Source organism: Nomascus leucogenys, chromosome 9, assembly GCF_006542625.1.
Source record: "Nomascus leucogenys isolate Asia chromosome 9, Asia_NLE_v1, whole genome shotgun sequence".
In the NCBI taxonomy this organism is placed as follows: domain Eukaryota; kingdom Metazoa; phylum Chordata; class Mammalia; order Primates; family Hylobatidae; genus Nomascus; species Nomascus leucogenys.
Window position 1 is genome coordinate 71,566,536 of NC_044389.1, and position 17,234 is coordinate 71,583,769.

The 17,234-nt window shown below is 37.8% G+C and overlaps 1 protein-coding gene across 4 annotated transcripts in view; it reads right to left on the reverse strand.

Moving 5' to 3' along the window:
* Positions 1 to 17,234, reverse strand: part of FAM13A (family with sequence similarity 13 member A) — a 330,683-nt gene that overhangs the window by 110,077 nt on the left and 203,372 nt on the right. For all 4 annotated transcript variants that reach the window (XM_030819119.1, XM_030819120.1, XM_030819121.1 and 1 more), the window contains one exon: positions 14,180 to 14,343. In XM_030819119.1, coding sequence (XP_030674979.1) covers positions 14,180 to 14,343 — 164 coding nt within the window. The remainder of the gene's footprint in view (positions 1 to 14,179; positions 14,344 to 17,234) is intronic.

Sequence of the window (17,234 nt, forward strand, 5' to 3'; positions counted from 1 at the left end):
TATGACATTTCTAGTCCTTAAAAGTATTTTTAGTGGTTATACTGTATAGCAGAAATTCTCAAATTATGGCCCAAGTACCCTTGGAGATTCTTGAGACTCTCTTGGGAGGATCTTCAAGGTATAAAAATTGTCATAGTAATACTAAGACGTCATCTACTTTTTTCACTCTGATTCATTTATGAATGTATAGTCAAGCTTTCTAAAACATGGCAACAGATTTAATGCAGAAGCAGATATGAGAATCCAGCTGTCTTCTATTAATATTAAGCCAGTTGTTAGAGCTTGGCAAAAATGTAAAACAATGAGATCTTCTCACTCTTTTTCATTTAAAAAATGTAGTTATATTTAATAAATGGTCCAGGTGCAGTGGCTCACGCCTGTAATCCCAGAATTTTGGGAGGCTGAGGTGGGTGGATCACCTGAGGTCGCGAGTTTGAGACCAGCCTGACCAACATGGTGAAACCCCATCTCTACTAAAAATACAACAATTAGCCAGGCATTGTGGCGGGTGTTTGTAATCCCAGCTATTTGGGAGGCCGAGGCAGGAGAATCACTTGAACCTAGGAAGTGGAGGTTGCAGAGGGCCGAGATTGTGCCACTGCACTCCAGCCTGGGCGACAGGTGAGACTCCGTCTCAAGAAAAAAAAAATTATGTTAAAATGACAATTATTTTTATTTTACTTTTTTGAAACGAAGTTTCACTCTTGTTGCCCAGGCTGGAGTACAATGGCACGATCTCCACTCACCACAGCCTCTGCCTCCCGGGTTTAAGCGATTCTCCTGTCTCAGCCTCCTGAGTAGCTGGGATTACAGGCATGCACCACCGCGCCTGGCTAATTTTGTATTTTTAGTAGAGACGGGGTTTCTCCCATGTTGGTCAGGCTGGTCTTGAACTCCAGACCTCAGGTGATCCACCCACCTCGGCCTCCCAAAGTGCTAGGATTACAGGTGTGAGCCACTGCGCCTGACCAAAATGATTATTTTTAACTAGTGATAAATACATATTAAAACTGCTTATTTTTCAGTTATATCTATATGTCAATAGATATAGCCCATATAAATGAAATTTCTTTGTGTTCTCAGTAACATTTAAGAATATAGTCGGCCTTTTGTGTCCATGGGTTCCACATCTATGGATTCAGCCAACCTAAGATCAATAATATTTGGGAAAAAAATGCTTCTTTATTGAACATGCACAGACTTTCTTTTCTTGTCATTATTCCCTAAACAATACAACTCTTTAAATAGCATTTACATTGTATTAGGTATTATAAGTAATCTAGAGATGATTTAAAGTATACAGAAAGATGTGCATAGGTTATATGCAAATATGTCATTTATATCAGGGACTTAAGTTGTCCATGAATTTCAGTACCCAAGGGAGGTCCTGAAACCTAATCCCCCACGGATACACCTAAGCATAACAATATACCAAAGGGGCTTGAAACAAAAGTTTTGAAGACTGCTGTTGTGCAGCAAAATATAATTTGTAACAGCTTATTTTATGACTCCATATTATTAAGCATTGAATATGGAAAAGAAGTGCTAAAATAAAAGTGCCATGAACAAAAATTTTGAAGCTCTATCTTTCAGCACATTGAGAATGATATCTGTAGAATAATTTCCTAGGATAATTAATGAGTGTAAAAGAAAATACACATTTTGGCTGGGCGCGGTGGCTCACGCCTGTAATCCCACCACTTTGGGAGGCTGAGGTGGGCGGATCACGAGGTCAGGAGATCGAGACCACGGTGAAACCCCGTCTCTACTAAAAAATACAAAAAAATTAGCTGGGCGTTGTGGCAGGCACCTGTAGTCCCAGCTACTCGGGAGTCTGAGGCAGGAGGATGGCGTGAACCCGGGAGGCGGAGCTTGCAGTGAGCCTAGATTGAGCCACTGCACTCCAGCCTGGGCGACAGAGCGAGACTCCGTCTCGAAAAAAAAAATAAAAAGAAAATACACATTTTTAGCTGTTTGATAAATAATGACAAATTTCACTGCAGTACTTGCACTTTTACCTGCAGCTAGTAAGTGTTTATTTCCTTCTATGCTCATAAACATCGGAAGATGCAGCTCCTTATAGTTGCAGATTAAATTTCTCTGATTATTAGTGAGATTATACTTACTTCTACTGTGGTGAATTTCCTGTTCACAGCATTTTTTCATTTTTCCCTTGTTTGTGTTTTTTTAATTGTTTTACTTGTGTTCTCTCTATACAAAGAATATTAAATGCTCTCTCTACATAATGCAAATACTCTTATCGTCGTGTTATTTATTTTATTCCTGGGCTTTTGCTTTATTTTTGACATTCAGAATTCTAAAAATGTTACACTGTGAAACCTCTTTTTTTTAACTCTACACTTAGAAACTCCTTTCCAGCTCCATTATAACATATATACCCATATTGTCTTTCAACATTTTTGCTATTTTATATTTATGTTTAAATATGTAATCCACCTGGTATGGGTCATAGATCTAATAGCAATTATTTATAAAATAGCCTGTTAGTTATTCCAGATTTATAAAAATAAAAGTCAAACCTTATTTTTAAAAGTCAAACACACATCTATTTATTCATTCAACAGGTACTCTTTAAGGCATAGAGTGTATAGAAGAGTAAATAAAATTGAAGTTCCTGCCTTTATGGAGCTTACAATCTCATGGAATAGACAGTCAATAGACAAAGGAAAAATATGCAAATTAGGAGTGTAAATTAGGAATTCTATTGTGTGTAGATTGAATGTGAGATGCTTGTTAAATATTGAAGTGGTCTTGTTCAACTGGCAGGGGCATATAAGATGTGCAGTTTTGGCTGGGCACAGTGGCTCACGCCTGTAATCCCAGTACTTTGGGAGGCTGACGTGGGAGGATCACTTGAGGCCAGGAATTTGAGACCAGCCTGGTCAACATAGTGAGAAAAAACAAAAAAAGAAAAGTGCAGTCTCACAGAGCCCTTACTCAGAAGGGCCCTATGCTTTGCTGTCAACATCTTAACATTTTTAGTAATTGTTAAATCTGCCCCCTAACATTGTCCTGGGGGGTGGAGGATGGGGAGAACAAATTAAGTAGCTGGTCTTGCCAACTGGATACAACTACCTGGAATATAATGAAGAGGCTAGAGCTAGAAGTATAATTTTTGGAGGCTTATGAGTAAAGATGTGTTTAAAATCACAGAACTGAATGAAAGCACCCAGGAATGAGTATAGGTTGAGAGGACATCAGAGGACTGAGACTTGGGGTTCTCTAAATTTGAGAAGTCTCGAAAAGAAGAAAGCTTATACAAAAGAGACTAAGAAAAGATATCTAGGAAGGCCAGAGGAAAACCAGGAGACTGTAATGTTACATTAAGCAAAGTGAAGAAAGTGCTTCAAAAAGGAGTGATCAGTTGGGTCAAATAGTGCTGAGAGATAGAGTAAGATGAGAACAGTAGACTGACCTTTGGATTTGCCATGATGGAGGTTGCTGTTCTTAACAAGAACACATTAAGTGGTGTGTGGGTTGAAGAATGAGAGGAAAGGATATAAAGACAGCAAGTACACAAAATCCTTTATCAGAGATTTGCTCCAATGGAGAAGAGGGATATGGTTTCTAGAGAGGGATTACAAAAATGTTGAGAGCTATTTATTGCATATTGCTTTGCTGATGGGACTAGTCTAGAAAAAAAGGGGAAAGTGATGATATAAAGGAGGGAGGTAGCCTCCAACATAGCCCTTGAGCGAGAGGGAATGAGACTCAGAGTACACATATGAGAATACACATACATGATCCTAGAGAGGTGCAGGTTCAGCTCATCCACTGTAATGGAAGAGAAGGCAGAGTATAAGGATGCAGATGTGAGTATGTTGGCAGATTTGGGAGGTAGGAGGATAAGAGCAGTCTTTCCTGATTGCTGCTTGAAAAAAAAAAAAAAAAACCTCTGGACTGTGCTATTATATTTTGTAGACCTAAACCATGCTCATATCTCTATTGAATTGAAAGTTAATGTTCTCAGAAAATGAAGGTGGGAGGGAGAAGAGTGAGCATCCTAAATTAGTTTTTTGAAAAATTAGGTTCAGATTTTTGACAAAAGGGCCAAAACACCAATTCCATGGGAAAATAATATTATTTTCAGCAAATGGTGCTGGGACAACTGGATATACACATGCAAAAGAATGAAACTAGACTCATACTATACAGCATATGTAAAAACTAACTCAAAATGGATCAAAGACCTAAATGTAAGAACTAAAACTATAAAACTCTTAGAAAAAAACTCAGATGTAAATCTTCATGATCTTACATTATGCAACAGTTTATTAGATGTGACATCAACATTATAAACAAGAAAATAATAGATTAATTGGACTTAATCAAAATTAAAAATTTTGTGCTTCAAAGGACACTATCAAAAAATTGAAAAGACACCAGGTACGGTGGCTCATGCCTGTAATCCCAGCACTTTGGGAAGCTGAGCCGGGCCAATCACAAGGTCAGGAGTTCAAGACCAGCCTGACCAACATGGTGAAACCCTGTCTTTACTAGAGATACAAAAATTAGCCAGGCATGGTAGCATGTGCCTGTAATCCCAGCTACTCAGGAGGCTGAGGCAGGAGAACCGTTTGAACCCAGGAGGCGGAGGTTGCAGTGAGCCAAGATCATACCACTGCACTCCAGCCTGGGTGACACAGTGAGACTCTGTCTCAAAAAAAAAAAAAAATTGAAAAGACAACCCATAGAATATGAGAGAACATTTGCATATCATATATCTTATAAGGGTCTTATATCCAGAATAAAGAATTAACAGAGAATTTGATAAGACATTTATCTAAAGAAGATATAGAATTGGCCATTAAACACACGAAAAGATGTTCAACATCATTATTCATTGGGGCAATGCAAATCAAAACACAATGAGACATTGCTTCACGTCCAGTAGGATGGCTATAATAAAAAAACAGACGATAACAATTGTTGGTGAAGATGTGGTGAAACTGGAACCATCAAACATTGCTGAAAGGAATGCAAAATCAGGCAGCTGCTTTGCCATTCCTCAAAAAGTTAAACACAGAGTTAACATATGACTCAGCAATTCCACCCCTAGGCTTATACCCAAGAGAACTGAAAATATATGCCCATATGAAGGCTTCTACAGAAATGTTCATCCTAGCATTATTCATAATAGCCAAAAAGTAGATCCAACCCAAATGTCCATCAACTAATGAGTGGATAAGCAAAATGTGGTTCATACATACAATGAAATATTTATTTATTCAGACATAAAAAGGAGTGAAGTACTGATACATGCTATAACATGGATAGCCTTCAAAACATATGCTAAGTGAAAGAAGAGAGACACAGAAGAACACATCCTATGTGATTCTATTTATATAAAATGTGCAAGAGTTAGAGAGAATTTCATAGACGAGAAGAAATTTAAACTGTCTATTGACAAAGTGGGAGAAGGACACTCCAGATAAAAGGGAAAATGTTAGCAGAGATACGGAACTGTGAAACTTCTGGGAAACATTTGAAATAATGTGGTTGTAATGTAGCTCAGATATAGAATGAAGAACCATAGAAGCGTAAACTAGGAAGGCAGGCTTAGCCAGATTTTTAAAGACCTTTGAAGACCTTGAACTTCATTCAACAAATTCTCTTTGCTTTTACATCACTTCTATCGTGCTGCTTTTAAACATCTTTCTATTATATATTATTGTTAATCACGTATAAGTTTGTCTCAATTAATGGACTGGTAGAGATGAAACAATACACACCACACCTTAGTTATGTCTGGCCCCTCAGGGCCCAGTGCGTATGTGCAGTACATACATTGTGCCCAATAACAATCTGTTAACTTTGAATTACTAAAATAAATCCAGCTAAGATCACAGGAGTCCAGATATACTCTGTTGATCTAAATGCCACTAGAAATTATCTGAAGATTTGACAATACATTTCTTTACCATTACTTATCTACCATTTCATCAACTACTCATACTGTAAACAGAATTAGAAAAAAAATTTAATTGAAGTTTGGATTCCAGTAAAATGTCAAAATTCAAGTAGTCATAGCAATTGTATTGAAGGGCAGATTTTCGTGAATGAGTAAAGAACAATTTGTTCTTTAATAATCAAAATACTGAGAGAAATATCGAAGACTTTCATTTGAAAAGGAGACTGAAATTAAGCCTAGAAAATATTTTTAATAGATATTTCACTTATATGAAATAGTTTATCTAAGGCCTTGGGATATTTTTTCATGGGAGCTAGTGGTGGTCAAGAATAAATTACAAAATGGTGTGCATGCAAAGATAGAGTTAGATATTTCTTCAAATCCAGTTTGAGAGGTTGGGGCCCTTTTCGAGTCTACCTTTCAATACATCTTTCTTATGAAAGCCAGAGAGTGGAAACATCTCAGGAAATGGCAGTTCTGCAGGGGAACTGCGTGCTGAAGCGCACGCTGCGCTTTTCACAAGGCAGCCTGAGACGCTCCCTCATTCATACGGGTGCTACTTTAGCTGCCCCTGCAGTCGGCTATGATATTTGGTAATTTTTCAAATTATATTGTACATGTGATTATAAATCTTGTATCTAAGAATCCTTGCTTCATTTCAGCTTCAGTAGTCAATTAAAAAATTCTGAAACTTGGCTCCAAGTAGCAGAGAGTGAAACACTGTAAGGGAACAAACACATGTTCAGGAAGTAATTGGAGTGCCCTTTATGAAGTACAAACACAGGATAGTTATGACTGCTTTTTTTGCTGGCTGGACTTCAGAAATGAAGTCAGTCATATTTAATTGCAGATTAGATACCTTGAAGGGCAATGGTTACAGTTAATGTTGTTGAACACTGATTCATGATTAATATTGCCGAAAGTCTGATTTTCATGAAATGCACTATTGTAATACATTATTAAATTATAAAGTGTTCTTTGACAAGTGTCACAAGGCACAAACTTTCTGCCACAAGTGCAGAGAGCTGCAGAGAAATATTACGAGCCTTGTAAAACAATGGATTTCTCCCAGATAGATGGACAGACATGCAACAAGATGGACAGTGACGATATGGGGACAATGAGAGCGCACGGCTGTCCTGACTTCTGTAGTATCTCTAAGGGTGTGCAGTACAGGGTTCCCTTGGGTCAGTACTTTCCAAGGACCTGAAGAGAGAAAACTGACACATTAATGAATTATATTATTTTAGAGTCAGACTTCAATCTCTAGCCTAGGTCTAGGTCAGCTAGATGAAGAAAGGTCAGTGTTCTCATCTGCCAGTGGAATTCAAATTCAAATTGGGCACATATAACAATATCACAATAACAACTAGGGCAGCAGCAACTGAGTACATGCCCCCTCGGTACTAGCGTGGACACAAAGGAGACCTAAGACGCAGTCTCTCTTCTTCAGAAACTCATAATCAGGTTGGAAAGAAAACATAAACACATACTTTTTATGTGGGAAAGGAACTCAAGGTAGAAGTCAGGCAGGAAATAATAGTGAAATAATCACAGCCTGAAACTGTATTTAATCTCAGCCTGACTCTATAATAACTACATGATCTTGGATAATTCACCTAACTCAATAAATATTTGTGAAATGAATAACCTTTTCAGAATCATGGGTTCTTCATCCAAGGTCATTTTGCCGATCTGACATTATTAAAACAGGGCTGCCTGACAGAAGTGTGATATAGCCAAAAAATGTTATACATAGGGTTATTATAATTTGTAATACAAATATCAAGACAAAATATGACACATGATCAGATCATGAAGAGACTATCTGGAACCAAGATAGTCCTGGAAAGTGTGGGTTCTCTGATGGCTCTAGGTATGAGGAAAAGACAAGCACGGAGTTGGGGGAAAGACAGCTGGAGAGGCAGGTAAAGGGCAGAGCAAAGGGTTCCTTGTAGGCTAGGCGCAAGTAAGCCACTGTATGGTTCTGAGCAAGAGTGGAGTCTGTTTAAACTCCTGTGTCTGCGGAGATGGTAAGGGGTGAGGAAGCTGTGGGGCCAACTAAAGACAGTGAGCAGTGAGGTTGTCAAAGAGCATTCTGGAGTTGGCTGGCTATGACAGGATGACAGGGGTAGGGAGTCGGGGAAGAGTTTGGGTTATCCGAGGGACTGGGAAGACACGTCTGCTAGTTAGAGTGACATGAATGTGGCTCAGTAGAAAACTCTGAATCAGAAATACAGAACCAGAAGCCATCATATATAGAGTTAAGAGTTGAAGACAGAGGCACTGGAATAATTTGTGTGACAAAAATGAATCCAGTACGTTAGTGGAATGGATAAAATGTAATAACTATCTAACCACAAGGTGATGGAGACCTACATGAGGGTTGAGATCATGAGGGAAAAAATGAGGAAAAGGATGTTGGAGACATTGAAAAAAACACTGACAAGGTTTGGTGACTGATGATAGAAAAGGTTTTGAGTCTGGTGGTCAGGAGAATGAAATACAGAACAAAGATGAGAGGGAAAAATGAGAGTGAGTTCTGTTTGGGCATGGTGAGTTTAAGGTACATCCTGAAGTGGAGATTGTCTGGCAGCCACTGGAGACCTAGGACTGAGCTCAGGCCTGAGATACTGATTTCTTATTTTTTCCTTCTGTGGCACTAGATTAGCCATGGAAGGAACAGCAGACAGACAGAGCAGACAGCCCAGGAAGGAGACTTTGAGGACGCTGCATTTTGGACAGAAGGGCAAGGGAAGGAACATCGCAGCAGGAGGAAGCAATACAGGAAATAGAATTTTCAAGAATCTGTGAAGAACCACAATACATTTACTATAATGAATTAAAAAAAAAAACTGGAAAAAATGTGTGAGATACATTCCTGGGGAAATCCATAGAAATAAGTCTGGAAGAACACATTATCAAACCTGTAATAGCAGTTACCCCGGGGGAGAAAGGAGTGAATTAGAATCGTGAAGCAAGAGAATCAAAGGGAACTTTAGCCAAACAGTGATGTATCAAATTTTTTAAGAAGAATGTATTTCCTAAATAATGAAAAAGTATTGGGAAAAGGAATAAATAGATAAGAAAGTACTTTTAGAATAGAACAACTCTCATCTGAAACACACTCTCCCACGGTAAGATTTATTTTTAATATACATTGAAAAGTGGATTTATTATGTTTCCCCCATTTATCTATCAAATTAAGAACACATCTGTAACATAAGCAAAGACATTTTCTTTATATATTCTTCATATTATTTTAGATAAATACTTGGCATAGTGGTAGCTATTTCTTTATTCTCTTTATAGAAAATAAAAACATTTAATATTAATCTCTTTATGAGACACCCGAGTACAAAACTTTCATTAATTGTCAGCTTATCTATAGTACCTTGAAAGAAGGCCATGAAGTTCTGTTTACACTCAAACCTAATGACAATTTTCCTAGAGTCACAGAGCTTGTCTTAAGCCCAGTAGCAAACTGGTTAACTTTTCTGCTTACAAACAATGGAACTATGATTTTTTATGAAACTTCCAAGATGTTTCAGCTTTTTCTTTCTGTTTTAACATCTCCCCGAAATACTGATTACTTCAATAACTTTTGATTACAGTACAGTAAGCTACAAATTGGAATCCTGCCAGGGTGAGAAAACAAAGAGCTTTTTCCCCCTCTTCCTCTCCCTCCTTAAGAATCACCTTTCGTGAGAAGCTGACCTTTATTTCTGCCACCATGCTCTGATGTAGTCAAAGAAAAGTATGAAGGACAAAAGTCTTTTAAAATGTAACAAACATTAACTCTCTCTGCAGACAGCATTGGCTTAATAACAACGGCTGTATTTTAGCATTTTGTAATCAAGTGACATTCTTGTTAAATAAAGCATGTCCCTCCTCACTCCAACTTTTTTTGCATTTGTATTTGTTTAAACAGTATTATTGAGGTATATTTTACAAATCATAAAACCCACCTATTTCTACAATTCAGTGACTTTTAGTAACTTTACCAAGTGATATTACCATTTAAGACTAGGACAAATAATAAATTATTAAGTAGAAGATTTAGAGAAAGATTTTGTGGGCTCTGTGTATTTTCCACATGTGCACATTTATTTTTTAATTTAAAATATATGAACTAGCCAATAACTTGTTCTGGCAAGTAACTGCAAATGAAAATAGCTTTATAATTTCATTTTTGAAATAAAAATATGATTATGTTATGTTACACATTTAACATGATTTGGTTACTTCAAAGATATATAAAGGATTTAAAATTTATTTTTAATTATCTCCAATTATCTTTTGATAATTTGTCTCACAAGGAGGTAAATCAAATTAAAAAGTAAACATCTCTTCACAGATACAGTAGATCTATGGATAGAGACAGGAAGTTGAAAAAGTTTCTGTGTGATAGAGGTGGCCAGGTTAAACATGGATAATGTTGTTGTATCTAGACCTTTAAGGTTCTCTGCCTCTACTTTTAGAAACTAGAAAGTTGGGCTGGACATGGTGGTTCACGCCTATAATCCCAGCATTTTGAGAGGCCAAGGTGGTTAGATTGGTGGATCGCTTGAGCTCAGGAAGTCAAGGCTGCAGTGAGCTGAGATTGCACCATTGCACTCTAGCCTGGGCAATAGAGTTAAAGCCTGTCTTAAAAAACAAACAAACTAGAAAAAATATAAGAAATTTATAAATACAGCTATGCATTTGTTTTAACTGGGGATAATATATGCCAACCAGAAGAACAAATAGTTGCTACAGCAATGGCTAGCTGTGCCTTCTCTCCATAACCTCACTTCTTGATTTGTATCTCAGAAATACTGATTCATTCTCCAAAAGGAGAGTCTTGTTAACTTGGAAACAGGAAACTTATTTTCATTTTCTGATTGGATGAATAAAAATTACATAAACAACAGGCCGGGCATGGTGGCTCACGCCTGTAATCCCAGCACTTTGGGAGGCCGAGGCGGGCGGATCACGAGGTCAGGAGATTGCGACCATCCTGGCTAACACGGTGAAACCCCATCTCTACTAAAAAAATACAAAAAAATTAGCTGGGCATGGTGGCGGGCGCCTGTAGTCCCAGCTACTCGGGAGGCTGAGGCAGGAGAATGGCGTGAACCCAGGAGGCGGAGCTTGCAGTGAGCCGAGATTGAGCCACTGCACTCCAGCCTGGGTGACTGAGGGAGACTCTGTCTCAAAAAAAAAAAAAAAAAAAAAAAAAAAATTCACATAAACAACAAACGTTTGAATTTTTCTTTTTACTATTTCACTTAAGGCATTTTTGACATAATTCTTTACAAGGTAATCTGGCAAAATAACATTGACACTAGCTAGCTCTTGTCACCTAGCCACTTGACTCTGATTTTAAAGAGGACCAGTATTTTGTATCTGTGCCCCTTACTCTTTTCCAATTGTTCCTCATTGGCCAAGGCTAATTCTTCTATTGCTTATGACCTTCTCTCTCCGCCATGCAGAAGGTGTCCTGTCCAGCACTGTTTGTTCACATAAGCTATAATGTGAAAAGTGTCCTTGTGGTTGTACAGTGCTCAAGTTGCCTTACACAAGATACGGCCACCTGGTCTCTGAATGCCCTCCTGGAAGTCCTTGTTCTATTACCTCCTGGCTTGCAACATCAGCTTCTCCTCTCCACTGGCTCTGCCCATTAAGCGTCTAAACGTGCCTACATTTGATTCATTAAAATATTTTAAAACCCCAGATGAAACACAATAAACATTGGAAAAACTCCAACCCTTTCTGGACCAAGCCCTCCTGTAAGCAGGAGTCTATTCTCTCTCACACCTTCAAGGGACAAAGACTCGTCCACACCTGCTCATTCTCAGTAAGTGACAATGACTTCGGGAAGGCTCTTACTTGCACTGAATTGCTCCAAAGGCCTGCTTGCTGGTCTCCCAGCACCTCTTACTTTCATCTTTCCTTGTTCCTTTCCTTTCCATGGTTGTCATGGGATCTTTGATAAGATACAAATCAATTTATATCATTTTTCTACTTATATTCCTAGAATTATTCTCTATCGTTTTCAAGAGAAAATACAAATATGGGATATAGTTTTTCATGATCTGACCTATTTAGCTTAGTCTCTTAATTCACTTTTACCTTCCCCTACATTCTACATTGTAAAGTGCAGATGTCCTGAATCCACTGCTACACTTGCAGTTCTCCCCCAAATTGTCCTCACTGCCCTGAATGTCCTCACACTTGTTGCTTTTTCTTCCAGGGGTACCCTTATCTCTATTTCCCTGCCTGATAAACTCATATGTGTTTTGTATTGTATTTGAATTGTATTTTATGTTTCTATGTATTTTGAATTGTATTTTATGTTTCTCAAGAGAAGCGCCTGAATCTTATTTATGATTTCAGTGTCTAGTACATAATAGGCACGTAGTAAATGTGTCTTTAAGGCAAATTATTGAATTTTTATTCATTCATCTTCTATCTCCCCAAGTGGGAGATTTACATCTTTCCAGTAAATGCCATATAACTAGATTTCAATAAAGATTAACATCTGTTGAAGGAACCAACACTGCAATTGCCTCCAAACTCTACCTCTTCCAATCTATCCTGCACACTGATGGAAGGTTACTTTTCCTAATATACTAACTCCCTATGGTATCTATCACCTCCCCTACCCAGCTCAAACTTCAACTGGCTTCGTATTACCTCTGGGATAAAATCAAGGTTCTCCTATTTCAGTTCTTTTGCATTTGCTATTATCTCTGCCTGGAATGCTCTTTCCTTGATTTTTACAGACTTTCTCCCCCTCCTTATGTCTCAGAACAAACTTTCCCTGACTATTCAAACTAAAATGATCTGTGCATCGGTCTATTATTAAACTGTTATAATTTCTTAATATCTTTCATTTATTAGAGCTGAAATCATCTTCCTCACAGTCTTTTTTTCTATCATGTCTCTCTATTGCTTTCCTCATTAGAATGTACGGTTCCTTAACACAGGGGCCTTGTTGGTTTTGTTCATTGCTCTGCAACTCCAGTCTTAAAGCAGTTCCTGGAATCAGAGGTTAACCACCCAAACATTTGTTCAATGAATGAAAGAATGAAAAAGTACATGAACCAGGCATTCAAGGTCCTCTACGACCTGGCCTCACTCCACCTTTCCAGCCTTATCTCCAACTAATTCCAGTTTACAATTTCCAAAACACCTGTTATACCTCCTAAATAAGCATATCTACAATACTCTTGTCTTCTTTCTCTTCCTATCTAAATTATCTTCATCATCTTCATCATCTAAATTATCTTCATCAGATCTAGCCCAAATGCTATGTCTTCTATAAGGCAATACAAAGTGGCAATCTTCTTTCAACTTCCTGGAGTATTTTTATTTTAAAAATAGGTTATAAGTTAGAAGATATTATTAAAATGAAAATGATATAATTTCTGGAATTATACTAATTCTAGTAGTAAATAAAATTCAAGCTAGTAGTAAATAAAATTCAAGCCCAAATTTACCTATTTTAAGAAAATTGTGGCCGGGCGTGGTGGCTCATGCCTGTAATCCCAGCACTTTGGGAGGCCAAGGTAGGGGGATCATTTGAGGTCAGGAATTCAAGACCAGCCTGACCAACAAGGTGAAACCCCATCTCTACTAAAAATACAAAAAAATTAGCTGGGCATGGTGGCACACACCTGTAGTCCTAGCTACTCGGGAGGCTGAGGCAGGATAAGTGCTTGAATCCAGGAGGTGGAGGTTGCAGTGAGCCGAGATTGTGCCACTGCACTCCAGCCTGGGCAACAGAGCGAGACTCTGTCTCAAAAAAAAATTGCAGTTTTTTTTTCTTCGAGTATACCACAGAAGTCTGCTTTCAGTTATAATGTGCAACATACTGGTTAAAAAGCAACGTTCAAAATTAGTTTGTGAGAGTTGGTTCTAGTGACAACTTTGATCTCCACTTTAAATTGCAGATATTTTCCACTGAACATACTATGAAAAAGCATCCAAAAATAACAATTCAATTTTAACTGTGAGCCTAACATAACTTCTGTGATTAAATCACTTGTTTCAATCTGGAAAACGAAACAACTAGAATGCTTCTGTGATAAGAACTATTAGTCAGAAAATTCTCAAAACATAGAGTGAATTTTAAATATCTTTACTGATCTATATCCTGTAAACTCCAGTGGTAGATCAATGCAGAAATACCTACATATGTGGGCCTAAACAGAAGAGCGGATAATGCAATATGGATTGTGTAGATAAAGAAAACATGCCAACCTGGGTACCAACTTGGCACTAATAGCATCCTCTGCTGAATTCATGTCTTCCAAGCAGGATTTTCTATGACTTAGCCGCAAGCTGAGCTTAGGAATGCCATCAGATAGCTCTGGTTGCAGTACTCTGTGGGCCTGAATAGATCCCTCACTCCTGGATTTTGGGATCTAGAAGAAAAAAAAAGAGGGGCGGGGGAGAGCTAGATAAATGTTGAAGTCTTTCAAATTAAGTTTTTGAAAAAAGACAATTTATTCCAATTTTGCAATAATCCAATTTATAACACCCCAGAAAAATATCAAGCTAAAAATTAAATTTAAACTACATATAAAAATGATATAGCAAAGGGCACGGGGAAGGGGAGATACAAATATTTCCAAGGAGAACATTCAAACCTTATATACCCCGTACCCTACCGAGAAGATTTCTATTCTGGCAGAAATCTTCCCCAGGCCCACCTCTCCTTAGAATAATCATTCTATGTAACGAGAAATGATATGGGAGTATGTCAGACTGGCAACTTGGATTGAAGGAAATAAAAAATAGTTGGAAAGAGGCAGGAAAAAAAGAGCTAAGAACCACTGGAATAAAGGATGCCAGTGTCTGAAAGGTATTCAGAAATATTTACTACCAATAAGCAAAACACACATTTGCTGATGGTTTCTATTGTAGCCCTCTTTTGTATGGCAAAGTAAGATCTAATAAAATTTTGATTAAGGTAATAAATAGGAAAAACACAAGCTTTTTAGTTTTCTTTTATCTTGGAATGCATGGGCAACACATGTCCCAAATGAATCCCGGGGGTACTGACTTCTCAGACTGTGTCTGAAGTTATATTCCCTCTAGCCACCAAAATACCTTCATGTTCTCTTATTTTAGATCAGAATGAATATGAATACAATCAATATTCTTTTCCTTTAAAATGTAAAAAATATTATGCCAGAATTGTAGGAAAAATTAGAAACCTCGGATCAATTGTACTTGGTACACTGGAAGCTTTTTCTTGTCTCTAGGATTTTTCCCATGCTTGTCCTTACATCTGGAATGTCATGTGCTCATCGCTGGCCACTCAACTGCTTAAAACCAAACCAACCCTAACTTCCTTTGAGGCTGAGATAACTCCAGTGGACTTTCCCTAACTAACTTCAGGTCTTTTTTTTTTTTTTTTTTGAGACAGAGTCTCACTCTGTCACCCAGGCTGCTGTAGTGCAGTGGCGTGATCTTGGCTCACTGCAACCTCCACTTCCTGGGTTCAAGTGATTCTCCTTCCTCAGCCTCCTGAGTAGGTGGGATTACAGGCATGCGCCACCAAGCCAGGGTAATTTTTGTATTTTTTGTAGGGATGTGGTTTCACCATATTGGCCTGGCTGGTCTCAAACTCCTGACTTCAAGTTATCTGCCCACCTCGGCCTCCCAAAGTGCTGGGATTACAGGCTTGAGCCACGGCGCCTGGACTGAACTTCAGATCTTAATGACCTTTCCAAAACTCCGAATTTCCATAACACACTACCACATAGTCTACCCTCGATTACACATTGCCTGATACTTTAATCTGGGTTTTCTCATGTTTCTAGGTCAGACGGTCTCAATGGGTTCTCTGCAAATAGAGATTATAGTCTCCTCCTATTGTTTATCTCTTTCTCTCTCCTTCCTCTTATTCTTCTTAACATTTTTACCATAAAGTCTAGCAAAGTTTTGGATCTGTTAGTAAATACTTACTGTGAGACAATCCACTTGTCAACCACAAGGTATTCTTAAGACATTGACTATTCTGGAGGATAGTCAATAAAACAGATAATTTCTAAAAGTAATATGGGAATAACTATGAACATAAATATTGAATAAATTCATGCCTCTATGAAGATTATATAAAAACAATATATGAAGAAATATGTACAATTATGACTTGTCAATTAAAAATAACATTAATTTACAAAACCAAACAACACACACAAACAAAATATATGAACATAATTTGGCAAAAAGGTATATTTAGGATAGAGTGAAGTGAACACTCAATAAAAGCTAGTTTTTATTATTATTGTTGTTACATAAAATTTGCCCAAATCTGGTGACTGCCAATTAATTTTTCATGACATTTCTTTGTAGAGCATTCTTAAGCTCATAAAATCAGGAAAGCAAGGAAAAAATTTTTAAATATTATAAACTTACAAAAACACTTCTGTAGTCCATATTTGCCAAGACTGACTTTTTTATTGACAAAATTATATATATTCATCCTGTACAACATGTTGTTCTGAAATATGTATACACCGTGGAACAGCTAAACAGATAATTAACATATGCATTACCTCACATACGTTTTTTGTGGTGAGAAAACTTAAAATCTACTCTTTTAGCAATTTTCAAGAATACCAAGAATATTTTTTTAAAAAAACATTAATAGCAAGAACATGAAAGTAAAAATATATGCTATTATGTATTTCATTAAGGAGCTCCTTTTGCACGTGATTATTTTTCATAAGAGTAGACATGAAAAATCAATAAAAACACTGAAAATGCAGTAAGATTTCAAACTAATTAGCCAAAAATCTCACATTTAGACTTAATTCCCTGCCAATATTAAAGCAAGCACAAGGACAGTTGTTTGACAACACTTCATGGTGTTAAAATAAGGAGACTGTGATGGTTAATACTGAATGTCAACTTGATTGAAGGATGCAAAGTATTGTTCCTGGGTGTGTCTGTGAGTCAGTGGACTCCATTTGAGTCAATGGACTGGGAGGAGCAGACCCACCCTCAGTCTGGGTGGGCACCATCTAGTCAGCTGCCAGCTCAGCTAGGATAAAAGCAGGCAGAGGGACATGGAAGGACTAGACTGGCAGAGTCTTCTAGCCTCCATCTTTCTCCCGTGGTGGATGCTTCCTGCCCTTGAACATCAGACTCCAAGTTCTTCAGCTTTTGGACTCTTGGACTTACACCAGTGGTTTGCCAGGGGCTCTTGGGCCTTTGGCCACAGATTGAAGGCTCCACTATCGGCTTCCCTACTTTTGAGGTTTTGGGACTCAGACTGGCTTCCTGGCTCCTTAGCTTGCAGACA